Genomic DNA, 16669 nt, shown 5'->3' with positions numbered 1-16669 from the left:
GGCAAGCAAGTAAGAACAAATTCTGATTTTATTTATTGTCAAAAGTATGCATAATGTTGTGTTAATTCCACAACAAGAGATATGTAATGTTAATTACCTGAAATTATTCCATTTTTTGGGGGGGGAAACCCTGCATATATCGGTATCGGTTGATATCGGTATCGGAAATTAAGAGTTGGACAATATCGGTATAGGTAAAAAAGCCAATATCGAGCATCCCTAGTATTAATTGGTGTTCTATCATTTAGCTGGATTGTGTGAATTGGTGTTCCATCATTCTGTTGTTTTCTGTGTTAATTGGTGTTCTGTCGTTTTCTGTGTTAATTGGTGTTGTGTCATTCTGGACTGCGTGCTGGTCCTAGGGTAGCAGAGATGCCGTTTGCCTTCCAGTGCTGTGTGTTTATAGCTTCTTGTGACAAGCCAAAGTGCCCCTACCAATGGACCCTTGGCAGTGTTGACAACATCAGTAAACACAGTCAGGCTCAACTGGAAACTTACGCTGTAACTACTAATGGTATGTGTGTGTGTGTTGTGTGTGAGAGATAGAGCATTTTCACAAGTAAAACATTTTTAATCACGTTTTACTAGCCAGAAATAATAGTTTAATTCTTTCAAAAATATAAGTAGGCCTATATACTGTATATCTGCCATCTTCTCATAGTGGACTCTGCTCAAGAGGACTTGGTTGTGGAGCTTGGTGTTGAGGCGAGACCTGTCCATTGTTATCCAATCCCAGGTGAGTATACTGAGAAATCGCTTAAGGGAACACGCCAACATTTTGGGAAATTAGCTTACCGTCTTCTCCAGAGAGAGACAAGAAGATGGATACCAGTTTCCTCTCGGTGCGTTCAGTAGAAGGCTATCTGGCTGCACGTTAGCCTAGCTTAGCACAATGAATGGAAGCGGACAGTGGCGGTTAAGCCTAGGCATTGTCCAACTAACAACTCTCCCGAAGGCTAACCGGCACTGTCCGCTTCCATTCATTGTGCCAAGCTAGGCTAACGTGCAGCCAGATAGCTTTCTACTGAACGCACAGAGAGGAAACTGGTATCTTATCTTCTTGTCTCTCTCTGGAGAAGACGATAAGCTAATTTTCCGAAATGTTGGCATGTTCCTTTAACCCAGTGAAAATAATAAGTACAACTTCTGACATTTCAGTTTTACATAGCCTACTGAAGATTCATTTGACCAACTGAAAACTCAACTCACAAAAGATAAAAGGTATGGGGTTGTGGACACATAAGACAAATGATTTCTCTTCAGGTCCGGGCCAATTCCACCTGTGTCAGAGCTTGCTCGGCAGCTGGTTGGTGCACTTCGGCGTGTGGACCATCTTCCTCCTCTCAGTCGTCTTCAACTCCCTGGCTTTGGTGTCCATCTTCCTCTCCTCCACGTCTAAAAGCCCCGCCCACCGTCTCCTGGGTGCCCTGTTCTGGGTCCGCCTCTTCACAGGCCTCTCCACCGTCACCTTGGCCGTAGCGGACGTCAAGAAGACCGCGGGCCACTGCGGCGCGTACGGCCTATGGGAGAGAGGAGCGGCTCCCAGAGTGACCGACTTCCTGTTTACACTCTCATCCGAGGTCTGCCTCTTCCTGATGGGAGCGGTCGTCCTCGAATGCAGACGTCCGATCCACGACCTCTGGGCTAAGGAGGGCGTATCGGGGCGGGGGGGCGTCGTCGGAGGGATCTCGGCGGTTTGCTGCACGCTGGCGCTAGCGATCGCCGCCCTGCCCGTTCTCATCGTGGGCGAAGATAGTCTCTCCTCCCAATGTGTGGCCCTTTCCAAGAGACACTCCATCTGTTTGGGCTACAACACGGCCCTGGTAGTGCTCAATTTCCTCTGCTATCTAGTAATGACGGTCACCCACAATGTCCCGCGCAAACACAGAGAGAAAGTGACGTTATTAAAGCCAAGGGGTGACCGTACTGTGACTCTGCTCCTTCTTACAAACTGCCTGGTCTTCTTCTCCGTGGCTCTCCTGTCCCTCTCCTCCCTGTTCCGGCTACCTCCGCTCCACAGCCCGGAGACGACCCGGTCCATAATGTTGCTTCTCATGGCGCTGCCCACCTGCCTGGACCCTCTCCTCTACGTGTTCCTCGGTCCCCATTTTAAAGAACTCTGTAGGTTTCTCAGAAGCACGTTATTCAGGCTTTAGAGAGAACACGATAACCACACATCCTCCAGAGGAGCAACCCTGCAAACCCGTACAGGCCTTTAGGTCCTTGTAGAAAAGGCCTACTTTACAGGGCTGCCTTGTTGTTTATTAAAAGGATCCCCATTAGCTGTCAATGATGTCAATTGTACCAGCTAGTCTTCCTGGGTGCCGAAGTCCCACATATCAATATACTGTGTATACACATATATATATACATACACAGACGGACACTATATACATACATACACACATTCAGTATATCCACAATACTACAACCTAACTTATTACAATCATCCAAAAAAAAGACATCATACAAAAGATATTGCCCATGAATGATGAAGAGCTAATGCTTGCCTGTAAAGGGCAAAGGTCAGAGGGATCATGACTGTCGTGGAATATTTTTAATGAGCTAACCCATGAAACTGTAGAAATTCAGATAGTAGTTTATTTTCTGTGGCCACAGAACGTATCCTCAGTTTACAAATCAGAGACTAAGTGAAACACGAGCGTCTGACCAGAAAGTGAGAAAAGAGCTCTGGTCAGACTTACAATTAAATACACCATTTCATTTGGAATGACTAATGAAAACAAAGATGACAAAATGGAAAACAAAGTTTTGTCATATCTGGCACAAGATTGATAGGAAGACAACAAAAAAAGAACAAGATGTGATTTTCTTGGCCATAATGTGTCATATCTAAGTCAAGCTGTCCTGACCCTTAAGACTCTGTCAGACTGTCTTGACTAGCTAAAGCTTTCTAGAGAAATATGTATTTAAACAGAGCTATAAAACATGCCGTCTGTACACTGCACACACTAATAGGCCCAGTAAGCTGTACAAATGTAATAGGATGAAAAATAACATTTTCCATAACACGACCCGTTACCTTTTCAAAGTCCTTTTCCCCCAAAAGGGTATTTATGCAACTGGGTCATAGTACAACGCAGCCTGGCACTATGTTGACCGATTTATCTCAGGCAAAGAAGCAAGACAAATGAGAACTTCCTGATGGCTCTGACCTGCTAATACTTAGAGCCTACTCGGTGTACTGCATGAGAGTTGGTGTGGGCAAAATTGTTGACATAAAAATCACATACTACTATATCGCTGTTAAGTGTCCAATGACCAGTGGGATTTGAAGGCGAACACGTTTCAACTTGGTTTGGTGTGGACTGTACTATTGCTGTTGGTATGCGTGTGTAGATGGTCATCCCATCAGAGTATCAGTTATATCTTGTAATAGGACTAATCCCCCTGCAAATATTATGTACTGGAAAAAAATACATCTTTTATGATTAAAGTTATTTTCACCGACTTATCTTCTAATGTGATGGTTTGTAAGGTCCACCTTATTCGTACGGTCTTTTACTATCATGCACTTTGCTACTAAATAATCTCCCTTGCCTATATTACTACCGACTATGCTAATATATCTCTACTACTATGCACTCAACACCCAAGTTCAACACTGTTTGACGAACATCGTTACTCGGCTGAAGTTGTACCCTTCCTGCTGACTTGTTGTACAGAACTTGTACGTCGCTCCGGATAAAAGTGTCAGCTCTAAATGACCAAATGTAGAAATTTATATAGGAAATAAATCTTCCTCCCAAGTGCAGTAAATTCAGACGAAAATAAACACAAGAGAGAAAAGTATCATTAAAAAATAATTTAATATAAACACATTTGAACATGAACATACAAAATAACAGTTGAAGGACTTTCTCTGGCTCCTTGCTAATAATACTCTTCAATCATAGAACTTGACAAAATGAAAAGGATTGCACATAACATTTTAACTAGACCCTGGCTACCTCATCCTCGACTACTGATAATGCGTTTAAAAGGGCCTTCCCCATTGGTCGTATGGCAGGTGATATTCACAGCGTTCAGCAGTCTCTGGCAGTCTCAAAGATACAACTAGACAATAATAATAATAATAGGCCAAATAGAAACACTTGCAGGTGGCCAGGTTCACATGGACTTAAATTTTAAATCACTTTTCTTTTTCTTCTTTCTTTTCTTTTTTAAACTTTCTTTCTTTTTTAATCATTTTTTTAAACAAATGGGCGAAATGAGTCAATCTCTTCACTTTGGAGACACCGGAACAAAAAGACAATTATGGTACAGTTTCTTGCAGCATCACTATGAAGGGGGAAAACATCCTTTAAAACACACACACACGAGATGTTAAACACCACAGTGACATGTCATAGTCCGTCAAAACTCCAAACCTCAGGTAAAAAAAAAAAAGGGAAAACTAAATCAAAATAAAAAGTGACAGTACAAAAAAAAGAAAAGGGAACACTTAAATTATAAATAGAAAAAAAAAAGCAAGACTGTGTCACTTAGCAGGGTCTATACTTACGTACATGATGCAAGGTGATATAAATGCCCCAGAGGTTTGGACATTCGAGGGAGTTCATTGGCTTCCGTGACGAGCATCCTTGCTTTCTGGCGCCCCCTGGCGCGCGATAGCAGCTCTGCGGGAGGGGCAACTAACCAGGCGGGCGGCCCCCTTCTCAGGCGCTTACCTAGTCAGCTTCACTAGTCGGGTCTGATTGGAATCTACCTCCGATCTAAACGTTAGCGTTTTTCTTTTTTTAGTTAGTTTTTTTAATCTCAAGAGATTGGTGCAGTGGGTGTCAGTGATCCTGCGTCAGTCTGCCCAGGCCTAAATTTAGGGGTTCACTTAGACTCACTCCCACCTCTTGACACTTGTCAACAAGTTTCCTCAGCTTATCAGTTTTACCTCCCTCTGCAGCTTCAAACAGTAGACGCTGCAGCGAGAGAGAGAGGAGAGGAGGGAAGGGAAGGGAAGGGAAAGACGGTGAGCATGCGCCAACTCCGATCAGGTGCAACGAACAAAACAAAAAAACGAAACAAAACAAAATGTACTATGTGTGTGTTTGTGTTAAGAAACGTGGAGGTGGCAAATTACATCTTTCCATAGGATGGCACACAGTGGAAGATTTTGGAGGGCCTGCTGATACAGACGTCGCACCTACAAAACGTACAAGGGCACAAAACAAAAGGAAAAAAAGAAAAAAAAACAGCAAACGTGGGAGCAGCGTGTCAGTTTAGCGAAGGACAAGGACGACAGGAAAAGTAAACAAGGAGCGTGGAATGGAGTCAGAGGTTTTAGTCAACGGTCTTTTCGATAATAACACCCAAACTGAGTGACGTTATGTTACCATCACATAAAAGACTCGTTAAAACCACCGTACATACATGACACTTTTTTTGTCAACAGTGACAAAAAGCCTGTAGGAGAAATAAGATTGAACAAAATGAAATGATCATGATTTTCCTTTTTTTTTTTTTTTATGGAACAGTTGGGTTAAAGGTTCATAATGGAAAAACCAATAAAGCGACACTGACAGACAGAACGGAACTGAGGGAAAAGAAATGTAATAAATCTGAAAGATCAGGTCAGACACCTCGATTTTCCTGCATTCATCCGCTATTCTCATCTGGTGTATATTTGTTCTAATCCTGTTGCACCCCCCCCACCCGGCCCCACCCCCCCCAGTCACTAACTCACCTCTGATCGTTCCTTGAGATGCCTCTCCACAGCAATTGCTCTGCCAAGACACAGCAGAGAAAGCTGTAAGCTTAGCTGCAGGTAACCTCCCGAATATTATTTTACACAACAATATCCAATTACAAAAATCACCCCCATTAGCATTTGATGGTTAAGGACCAAGGCCAAGCAAATATCTTGAAAGACAAACTTTTCTCAAGTTTCTCTTGAGTGCCGGTTAGCAGAGAGGAGTGAAAGCCTAGACTTACATGTTCCAGCTGGCCAAACATTTTGGAATGCTACTGCTCAACATCCTGGCCTGGAATTTCAGATGTTCAATGTTCCCATCCTGCCACTCTTGGTGCAGCAACCTGTATGGCGACAAGTTGACACTAACCGTTGGGACGTTACAGTCTAACTGTCTGGACGTTACAGTCTAACTGTAACACTAGCACAGCCGACAAGGGGTCAAATGACCCCTAGGCATTTTCAATAAATGTATCCTCGTCACTCGGTCGAGCTCCAGCTCTGTCACTCAATGACTTTTCCTAAAAGTACCAGTTTTATCTGGCACCGTTTCTGGGCCACATATGGGCCGTTGGAACAGACGAAAGTCACAGCACTTTGCAAGCGTCTAGCGCAGGGGTGGCCAACCTGTGGCTCGCGAGCCACGTGTGGCTCTTTGCCCGTCAATGTGTGGCTCTTCCATCCAAAAAATATAATAATTATAATATATATATATATATATATTTTTTTTATGTGTCACTCAAACCTACATTTCATTGTGGTAAACCTCATATTTTTATATTCAGAGGTAATTATATAGTTTACACTGTTTATTTTTCTCATATTTCTCAGGTAAGCTGTCGTGTCATCTGACCCGTTCCTGGCGCGAATCAGTGGCATTTTATCCATGGCTGTGCTAGTGTTAAACAGTCTGTATGTTACAGTCTAACTGTCTGGACGTTACTTTCTCTTAAACAGTCTGTATGTTACAGTCTAACTGTCTGTATGTTACAGTCTTAAACAGTCTGTATGTTAGTCTAACTGTCTGTATGTTACAGTCTAACCGTCTGTACGTTACAGTCAAACCCTCAGTCTAACCGTCTGGACGTTACAGTCAAACCCTCAGTCTAACAGTCTGTACGTTACAGTCAAACCCTCAGTCTAACCGTCTGGACGTTACAGTCAAACCCTCAGTCTAACAGTCTGTACGTTACAGTCAAACCCTCAGTCTAACAGTCTGGACGTTACAGTCAAACCCTCAGTCTAACCGTCTGTACGTTACAGTTAAACCATCTGGACGTTACAGTCTAGAGACCAACAAACCCGGTGCTCAGTCAAAACAGCAGCAACCACACAGCCAGTGCAACACTGAGCCTTTACCATCAGCCGTGTGCAGTCCAATGTAACGTGATAAAACATCTCCCGCACAATTATACTTATATAACTCTCTTAACCTGGAGAGAAGCTTTAATCCTTCTGTGAAATCTGAGCATGACACAAGAGCAAAATGGCCACCGTGTGAATATGGTCAACGGGGGTCTTATCTCACCAAACATGTATAGTCGATAAAGCTTCTCGTTAGGACAAAGAGATTGTAATTCGTCTCAATGTCGGTGGAAGAACGAGATTAACTCTGTGTGCGTCAGCCACGCGGGTTGCTCAGAACACAAGATAACTAGGTGGCAGTGTGGTGGTACCTCATGACCCAGTAAACAGGAGATAACTAGGTGGCAGTGTGGTGGTACCTCATGACCCAGTAAACAGGAGATAACTAGGTGGCAGTGTGGTGGTACCTCATGGCCCAGTAAACAGGAGATAACTAGGTGGCAGTGTGGTGGTACCTCATGACCCAGTAAACAGGAGATAACTAGGTGGCAGTGTGGTGGGTACCTCATGACCCAGTAAACAGGAGATAACTAGGTGGCAGTGTGGTGGTACCTCGTGACCCAGTAAACAGGAGATAACTAGGTGGCAGTGTGGTGGTACCTCATGACCCAGTAAACAGGAGATAACTAGGTGGCAGTGTGGTGGTACCTCATGACCCAGTAAACAGGAGATAACTAGGTGGCAGTGTGGTGGGTACCTCAGGCCCAGTTCAGTGTTGTTGGGCAGGGTGTAGCGTAGCCTCTCCAGGACAAGGGCATGCTGGGACTGTGGCAAACAGCTCAGATAATGTGCCACCACCTGAAGAACACAAGAAAATACTTCATAAAAGTAAAAAAAAATTAAAAAAATTATATATATTATAATAATCTGTTATTATACATTTTTTAATGTATCTTACATTTTTATTTTTATTTTATATATATAAAATATAATGACAGACGGTTTCCACGGTTTCAGTGGAATGTTTGATGCGTCGGTGGGAAACAGCTTGGACCGGTTTAGCCGCTCCAGTTCCTATACTGCAGTGTTTGCTAATAATAATAAACAACTGACAACGGAAGTCAAGCGCAGTCTAGAACGGCAGGTTTATGTTTATGTTTTGCCCTTCCTTCCTTCCAAGTTGACACCGTGTTCTCGGGGGGGGGGCAGATGTACGGAGGCGGCCGGAGAGAGAGGCGCGGGGGGGCAGAGAGAGGGAGACGCCTTGCCTTGTTGTGGAAGCGGAAGCAGCTCCAGTACTGCGCCGTGCTGAAGGGTACCTCCAGGCGCGACGGCACCGTCGCCAGGCAGCGCTGGACCATCTCCGAAAACGTCCGGAAGTCGCGAGAGTTGGACAGGACTCCGGTCAGCCTACTGCTAGTAAAGAGGAGATAACTGGGGGGGGGGGGGGGGGGGGGAAGAGAGAGAGAGAGAGAGAGAGAGAGAGAGAGAGAGGGAGAGGGAGAGGGGGAGGGAGGGAGGGAGGGAGGGAGAGAGAGAGAGAGAGAGAGAGAGAAACACGGGGAGTCAAAGAGTTCTGCTTTTACCTCCCACCTGTATGTGTGGCCATACTGTATGGCGGCGGAAAATAATGATATTCCTATGAAGCGTTGTCCTGAAAATCAGTCCAGGACTGTACTTTGCATTTGATATATTGAAAATATTTTACTTTTTGTGTGTTTCTTTAACAATAATTTGTGATGCCATCACACAAACTGGCATTTAAAGGGTAAACATTCAAAAATGTATTGAATATGTGTTTTCTTTTCTTTTTTACAATAATTTGTGATGCCCATCACAAACACTGGCATTTAAAGGGTAAAGTGTGAGTGTGAGAGAAAGAGAATGACGGACAATTGCTTGCTGTGTGAGAGAGAGAGAGAGAGAGAGAGAGATAGAGAGAGAATTAAGTACATTTGCTGAAATACAGTTGTTCTTAATTTTCTCACTTGCTATGTGAGAATGTTAGTTATTATGTTCTCAATGCCCCTTGCATTGTATGAGTTGTGTGGAAGCGTTTGCTAGTTCTAGTGCTAACCCTTTGTACATTGTGGCTGTGTCTGACAAAAGTTAACAATAAATAATGGTATTAGGAATACATTTGCCTCCTGCGTGAACTGTGCATAGCTGAATACTGTATTTTAACACCAGTTATATGGTGGTACTTGGAGAGCCAGCTACGTTCTCAGGTGGTACTTGGTGTAAAAAGTTTGAGAACCACTGCTGTAAAGGATAGCAAATAATCTCGTGTATAGGAATTGTCGTCAATACTGTCAAAGCGAAACACACACTGTTGAATTCTGCAAATCGCGCGACTTACTCTGTCCAGAGTTTGTGAAGCACGTCCAGCTGCATGGCCGATCCCAAGGCCCTCTCGAACGCGTCCACCGTGTCCGCGATGGTGCCGTGCAGCCACTGCCAGCGACTGTGGGGGGAAGGATTACAACACTAGCTGTGTCTTGAATAGAGGACTAACTTCAGAGAGACACTGGAGCAAAACACTGGAGCGCATGCATAACAATACATAACGTCTTGATGCACGGCGCTGCATCGGAGTCAGTCGAAAAACATTCGTCTTTAATTAAGTGTATTGTCCTCTATTCGTGTGCGCTCCAGTGTTCTACCGAGTCTCTCTGAAGTTAGTCCTCTAATCAAGCCCCCCCCCCCCCCCGCCCCCTGCTGTGAGAGCAGCGAGGGGGCCTACGGGTCTCCTTTCATGTGGGTTGGTTGGAGGGGGGGGGCGTGAAACCGCTCCCTTCGAATCGCTGTCTTATGAGTCAACAGAATTGTCCTACTTAGTGAAACATCACAAGTAAACAGAGACTACGTTTTCTTTCAAAGGCATCAGACCTACATTTCCAAGTAACAACTAGGCTAACAGATGACACAGATAACACAGATTACACACCAGTGAACCAGATTAAGGTAAGGCATCTGATGGCTGAGCTGCTCTTGAAGTTCCTTTTTGATGATCGGGCCTCTGAGTATCTCCTCTGTGGGAATACCAAGGACACGCCTACAAATACAATCCAGAGAAGAAAAGAAAAATCTGAATTCATGGCTTCCACATGTTCACCAACAACATTTCTAACCATGCACAGACAGACCCATCTCAAACCCTGTCCTCTTTTTTTTTATCCTCCGATCGCAAACTGAACAAACTAAAAAAGAGGGGCGGGGTTCGAGACGGGGGTCCGTCGCGAGTAGGGGTGTAACGATGCGACCTCACAACGATTAATTTCGATTACGATTATTCAGGCAACGATTCAATGCATCATGAAATCTCTTCATTTGACCACGATTCAATTCGATTCATTTTCCATCAGTTAATTCCCCAAAAAATGTTGAATACACAAATGTGGCTGGGGGAACTGATTCACTCAGCATGAATGGACTATAGGTCAATAAAAACAATACACAAAAAAAAACATTAAAAAAAATAAAAAGATTATTTATTTAGATTATAATCTATTCTAACATATTCAAATCGATGCATCGATTCTAACACATTAGAATCTATGCATCGTTACACCCCTAGTCGCGAGCGATCCACTCACCGTAGCACGTCCACGGGCTTCTTTTGACTGCGCTCGTCTTCGCAGAGGGACAGTATGAACCCCCGAAACAAGGGCACGACGGCACTGGACTTGTCCTGTGGGAGACGACAACGTTCCCTAGGAGTGTCAGTGGGAAAAGCATAAAAAGCCCGGAAAACAGCTGCTCTTACGGGGGAAAACGCCCGAGCTCACCTGAGCCATGAGGAACTTGCAGGAGTGGTAGAAGACCTCTGCGTTGTTGGGGCACTCCGCCAGGGCGTGGAGCCACATGCTGACCGCCTTGTCGCCGTTGCCCTCGCGGATGTGGAGCTCGGCCAGGGCGTCCCGCAGGGCGCAGGACTCGGGACAGAGCACCAGCAGGGATTCGCACATCCGGATACCCACGTCGAACCTCAAGAGAGTCAGGAGAACGGCGTCTATTAGTGCGAGCGAGCGGACGCGAAAGACAAATACCACAAACCCCGGGATAATGGGCCGACACCAAAAAGATGGTAAAATGGTAAATGGTGCATTTATATAGCGCTTTTATCCAAAGCACTTCACCGTTATTGTTCCTCACATTCACCCATTCACTCACACACCGATGGTGGAGGCAACCATGCAAGGTGCCAACCTGCTCATTGGGAGCAATTAGGGGTGTCTTGCTCAAGGACACTTTGACACGCTGCCCGGGAGGAGCGAGAATCAAAACCAGCAACCTTCCGACTGCCAGACGACCGCTCTACCTCAAACTCTAAACTCTGGATGGATGGATGAACGCTGTGCGTGGCTCACCTTTCCAGCACACTGTTGAGGAAGATGAGGTTGGTGTGGAGAGGCATACAGGCCAGCATCCTCTCGCTCTGAGGCTGGGTCTCGTCGGTGCACTGGTGGATCGCATCTGATGAGGGAAACCCGGCATGTCATTGCCACGCATACATGTCATTACCACGCACACATGTCATTACCACGCATGTGATCAAGACGGCGTAGATGTCATTGCCACGCATGTGATCAAGACGGCGTAGATGTCATTACCACGCATGTGATCAAGACAACACATTATCACTAGGGTTGGGCACCAAACTCTGTACTTTAACACTTTGAGTGCCCAAAACGGCTATTCTCGTCTTTACCCCCCGCTGGTTGAGTGCCCACGACGAGTATTCTCTTTTTTGATTTTTGCTTTTTTTTTTGAGCGATCTGAAATCATATTCCATCAATCGTCCCTTCCGTTGGAAAGCCAGTCACCCCAGACGCTCAGATGTGAAAAAAGCGTCTCCCAGATGGTAAATCACCCTTTTGGAGTGGACTCAATGAAAGTGGCTGGGGTAACGGATTTCTGACTCCACATTTTCCGTCCCACTGATGCAGCCGGGGTCGATCAGAGTTCACTCTGGAGTCTCTGTGCCGCGGGGAACATCTGTTATGCAGTACACACGTTGGATCAATCAAATTAGCGATTTTTTCGAATGGCAATCAGGAATTGGAATAAACCATTTGGATACCATCTGATCTCAGGTAAGGAATATATGTTACCAGTCTAAGGATAATCAGACTCGTTTTCACGGAGAAACAAGCGTTTCCCCTATGTGTCCCACAGGCTGTTTGACTGTAAGAGCGATCAGGAAATATGAGCAGGGATCATCAGCGCGCTGCGCGACCAGCGTGCGTGCGTACACATATAATATTGATCATCTAGCGTTTATTTGAAAACGATTCATGACATGGCTGAACAATGAGAACGTTCTAGAATATTACAGTAACAGGCGATTATCAAGGAATGTGGTTTTTTTGCGATGAAAACGAGTGCTTTTCAGAATGGTATGACGCGGAAATGAAGCGATAAAAAAAAATCTGCCATGACTATTTTGACTGGAAAATGAGTCTTTGATAAGCGACGGGCAGATTAGACACATAGCCATAATTTAAAACATAGATTAGGCGTTATTAACGCTAACATTGAAGTGGATGGTGGGCATTCAAGGGGGGTAAAGGGGCAATACCCTTGGGCATAGAAAGTGTTAAGGGTACCGACCGAATTCCATTTCAATTGCTACCAAATTTAGATACTTTTACATGTTTAGTATAAGAGTGTAATATACTAGACAAGAGGGAGTCTTTTCCACAAATATATATATATATACTAGTGCTGTCAATCGATTAAAATATTTAATCGCATGATTGTCCAGTTAACTCGCGATTAATCGCAAACGAATATATTTTTTTTTATCTACCTTAACACATTGTGCGCCATAAACGGCGTAAGTCGTTATTGCCCGCCATGCGTTGAACGCCAACAACGGCGTAACTCATTTTTGGGATCAATATTTCATTTTTTCGCCATGGCATTCACAATTCATCCAGCCTCCCTCCGGACTGCAGCGGCACCCTGTCTGAGATTGCAACGCCTCAATACCGCCGCCTGGTGGATGGTCGGGCGAGTTACACTCACGCTAAACCGGAAGTGGCGATCGGTGCGTCGAGGAAATTCCTCCGGCAGTAATATCTTGTTACGTGGATCCAGACAAACACTATAGTGCATTTGGATCGCTTTCGAAACGCAATAATCGATATGATTTCGGCGTTTATTGCGCCATACAAACCGGAAATGGATCAAGGCGATCGACGTCAAATAATCGAGATATTTTTCCTCCAGTCTCATCGGCGAACGGTAAGAGGACACTTATTTTCAGCCCGATTGTCCATTTATTTGTTTGCAATCAGTCTGATCAATATATCAACCCATACTAAATAAAGCAGTTACTGACGATCAAGGAATTATAAACGACCCCCCCCCCCTTCACGCATGATGAAGCATAATGTATACTGATCATATACATTTGAATTTTTTAATATAGCGTGTATAGGAAAGAAACTCCAATCGATAATTTATCATATGCGTCAGGGCCTATAACTAGCGTTTTTAGAATTACAGCAGAAAAGCTTAAAAACATACTTATATTCTAGACAGTATTAACACAACAATGTATGAATGAAAAAATATAACGTTCCCACATCCGGAACGATATATAATCGATGTTGAATGGGCCATAGTAATGCAGATATAGCTATAATATTTAAAAAGTTATAGCCCTGCAAAGAAGGTAAACATCTCCATAGGCTCACAGCGCTGGCAGACTGGGTATAATGATGGGCACAATGCCCGGCGCCCAATGTGTTAAACAGATCTTTTTCAAGTTCCAAGTTTTAATACTCTTATCAACATGAGTCAACACATGCTTGCTTTATGCAGCCATTTAACACAAAAGGATGACCCTCATGCATTGCAAATTTGCATCAAATTCAAAACAGAGTGATGCACAAAATAACTTAAAAGAAAATAATAATTTAAAACAATGAATAAAGTGTGCATGAAATAATAGGGGAAAGAAAACGTTAGGAACTTGTTACATTCACCCACACAAGGGCTGAGTAATCACCCCCCCCCCCCCCCCCCCCCCCCCCCCTCACACGCACACTCTCCCAGCTCTTTCTCTCTTGCCCCTTCCTCATCTCTCACCCCCCTCTCTCCCTCTATATATCTCACACACACTTCAGAAACAAACATAGTATCAATGAGGCATCAATAATACACCTGAGTGAAGTCTAGTAAAAAAAAAAAAAAAATTTAAAAGAAAAAAAGTTAACCCCGAGTTAAAAATAGTGGCGTTAATAGAATCGGGCGATAACGCGTTAATACCAGCGCTAACTTTGACAGCCTTAATATATACACATTACTGTCCCATCTCTTGGGTCTTTAGAAAGACCAGACGTAATGTTGATATTTAAACATTTAAAAACATTATACATGCTCATTTGATATTTGTGTGGCGTGTTAACTTACAACAATAAATAACAAAATGTTCTAAATAAATAACAATGTTGAAATTGAGAAGTTTGGACTTATCCGTACAGAAACCTAGCCATTATGATGCATGTGATCGCGGGCAACACATTATCACACAGAGGAGAAAAACAACACAACAAAGAACAACAGAGAAGAAGAGGGAAGCTCACCCCCCACCCCACCCCACCCCCCCCCACCCCCCCCCCCCCCCCCCCCCCACCTCGAAAAGAAAACCCAGCTGTGCGTCGTTAGCCCGCTGTAATCCAGCAGCTATCGCGCCTCGCTCGCTGGTCCCGAGACGAGACCCCCGTACCTTCGAACAGAGCGGTGAGTATGTCGGGCGGGGGTGCTGATGTCCTGCGTCGTTTTCCAGGGCAGCTGGAAGGGCTCCTGCTGACCACCCGGGAGGGGTTGGAGTTGGCCGGGTCGAACAGGCTGGAGGGCAGGCAGTCGAACTCAGTCAGGTGGATGAAGGCCAGCCACACCAGGGCGCGGTCGCTCACCGTCAGGTGGTCGGCGATGCTCCTCTCGCTCGCCGATTTTAAGGCGTTCTGGAAAATCGAGACGGGAGGATTAGTGTGGGAACTGAAACGTTAAGTTTACTCAGCTGCTCCGCACTTTGTTTACGTGTCATTTTTGTTTTTTTTTGTTATGTCCGCTCTGGGGTGTATTGTCTAGTCAGGGCTTTTGATCTAAAAAAAAATACCACAGACGGGAAGTGGAAACCGCGGCCGATTTTATAATAATATTAATAATTCATTACATTTATATAGCGCTTTTCTAGACATTCAAAGCGCTCCCCACAATGTAGGGTGGAAATTGCCTCCTTCACCACCACTGGTAGCACACAACCTTGGGCTACGCAGGCTCAATGGCTGCCATACACTGGCACCAGGCACACATCACACACTACACAATGGCTGAACGGCTCAGGAGACAGGGATTGATATCAGCCAATTAAGGGGAAGGGATGATTAGGTGGCCTTGATGTCAGAGACCTGATTGGGAATTTGGGCAGGAACGTCGTGGAAACCCCCTACTCTTTGCGATAGGCGTCCCTGGGTTCTTTAACGACCGAGATTCAGTCAGGACCTCGGTTTAGCGTCTCATCCGAAGGACGGCACTTGCAGCTGTACGGTGTCCCCATCACCATAACAGGGGCATCGTTACCGACAGAGTGCCCTCTGCTGGACAAATACACCACTTTCCGACAACGGCCTTGACCGGGGCTCGAACCTGTGATCTTCCGATCATGAGTCCCGGAGCTCTACTCCGGTAGCCACGCTGCCGGAACATTTACCTGCAAAATGGCCAGCGCGCTCTCCATCCTGCCCGTGAACAGGTTGAGGTCCACCCTGTAGAGCAGAGCCTCCAGCAGCTGGAAGGACAGCCTCTCCGTGACGCCGCCCACCGAGGCGGCCGCCTTGAGCAGATGCTGCAGGAACCGGTCGCACACAAAGTCCTTCCCCTCGAACGAGCTCTCCAAGGCCAAATACTGCAGGGAGACATTGATAGATGAACACCGAAGACGGACGACTACTGCATAACATTTAAATAGAATTAGAATTAGAATAGAAGTACTCGCTCACAATATACGGTCAAAAATCTAAAATAAGAATACAGTCAAAGATACACAAATATATAGTGATGCACGATATATATCGGCCGCCGATATAATATCGGCCGATATGGCCGTTTTTTTACACATCGGTATCGGTCCGATATCAAGATAGGGCCGATATTAAAAAAAATATATATTTAATCTTTTTTTTTTTTTTTCTTTTTACATGTTTTGGCATTAAGTTTCAAAATATCAGTCATTTCTGAAAATAAGTTACAAAAGTAAAAAAAAATATGCGTTTTGGTAAATAGCTCTTTATTTGATTATCATAAAAAAGTGTTTTCTATACAGAGATATCGACATCGGTAAATATCGGTATCGGCCAGAAGAGCAATATTAATATCGGTTATCGGTATCGGCCACAATTTTCACATCGGTGCATCACTACAAATATACATTCTAAATATGTACTATACATTCTAAAATATACAGCCAAAAATATACAGTAAAAATGTACAGTAAAAATGTAAAATGCAGATGTACAGGAAGATATGAAAGAGTTTATACTGTTACGCTGTGCTCAGTGAGGCTCAGTGAGGCGTTATACAGTCTGATGGCTGTCGGTATGAAGTGGGTGCGTGCTCCGTTTCTAAGCTAGGCGCGGAAGGGGC

The 16669-nt window shown here is 44.6% G+C and overlaps 2 protein-coding genes across 2 annotated transcripts in view; one reads left to right on the top strand and one right to left on the bottom strand.

Annotated features, from left to right (window-relative positions):
• The window catches only part of LOC311245244 (leucine-rich repeat-containing G-protein coupled receptor 5-like), a gene marked incomplete at its 3' end in the record, with an annotated part of 69934 nt that extends 67778 nt beyond the window's left edge, over positions 1-2156 (top strand). The window contains exons 14-15 of the mRNA XM_084335079.1: positions 363-466; positions 1264-2156. Of these exons, the coding sequence (XP_084191205.1) occupies positions 363-466; positions 1264-2156 (997 nt within the window). The remainder of the gene's footprint in view (positions 1-362; positions 467-1263) is intronic.
• Positions 2157-3811: 1655 nt separating this feature from the next.
• zfc3h1 (zinc finger C3H1-type containing) overlaps positions 3812-16669 on the bottom strand; it is a 44431-nt gene continuing 31573 nt past the window's right edge. The window contains 15 exon segments of the mRNA XM_084335597.1: positions 3812-4937; positions 5099-5161; positions 5702-5741; positions 5950-6051; positions 7770-7870; positions 8281-8446; positions 9372-9476; positions 9960-10067; positions 10609-10703; positions 10801-10999; positions 11383-11488; positions 14751-14781; positions 14783-14832; positions 14835-14988; positions 15738-15932. Coding sequence (XP_084191723.1) covers positions 4803-4937; positions 5099-5161; positions 5702-5741; positions 5950-6051; positions 7770-7870; positions 8281-8446; positions 9372-9476; positions 9960-10067; positions 10609-10703; positions 10801-10999; positions 11383-11488; positions 14751-14781; positions 14783-14832; positions 14835-14988; positions 15738-15932 — 1650 coding nt within the window. The 3' untranslated portion in view covers positions 3812-4802.

Source organism: Notolepis coatsorum (genome assembly GCF_963971535.1).
Source record: "Notolepis coatsorum genome assembly, chromosome: 18".
Classification (NCBI taxonomy): Eukaryota; Metazoa; Chordata; class Actinopteri; order Aulopiformes; family Paralepididae; genus Notolepis; species Notolepis coatsorum.
The sequence above is the reverse complement of the archived record's forward strand: the minus strand, read 5'-3'. Positions and strand labels throughout refer to the sequence as shown.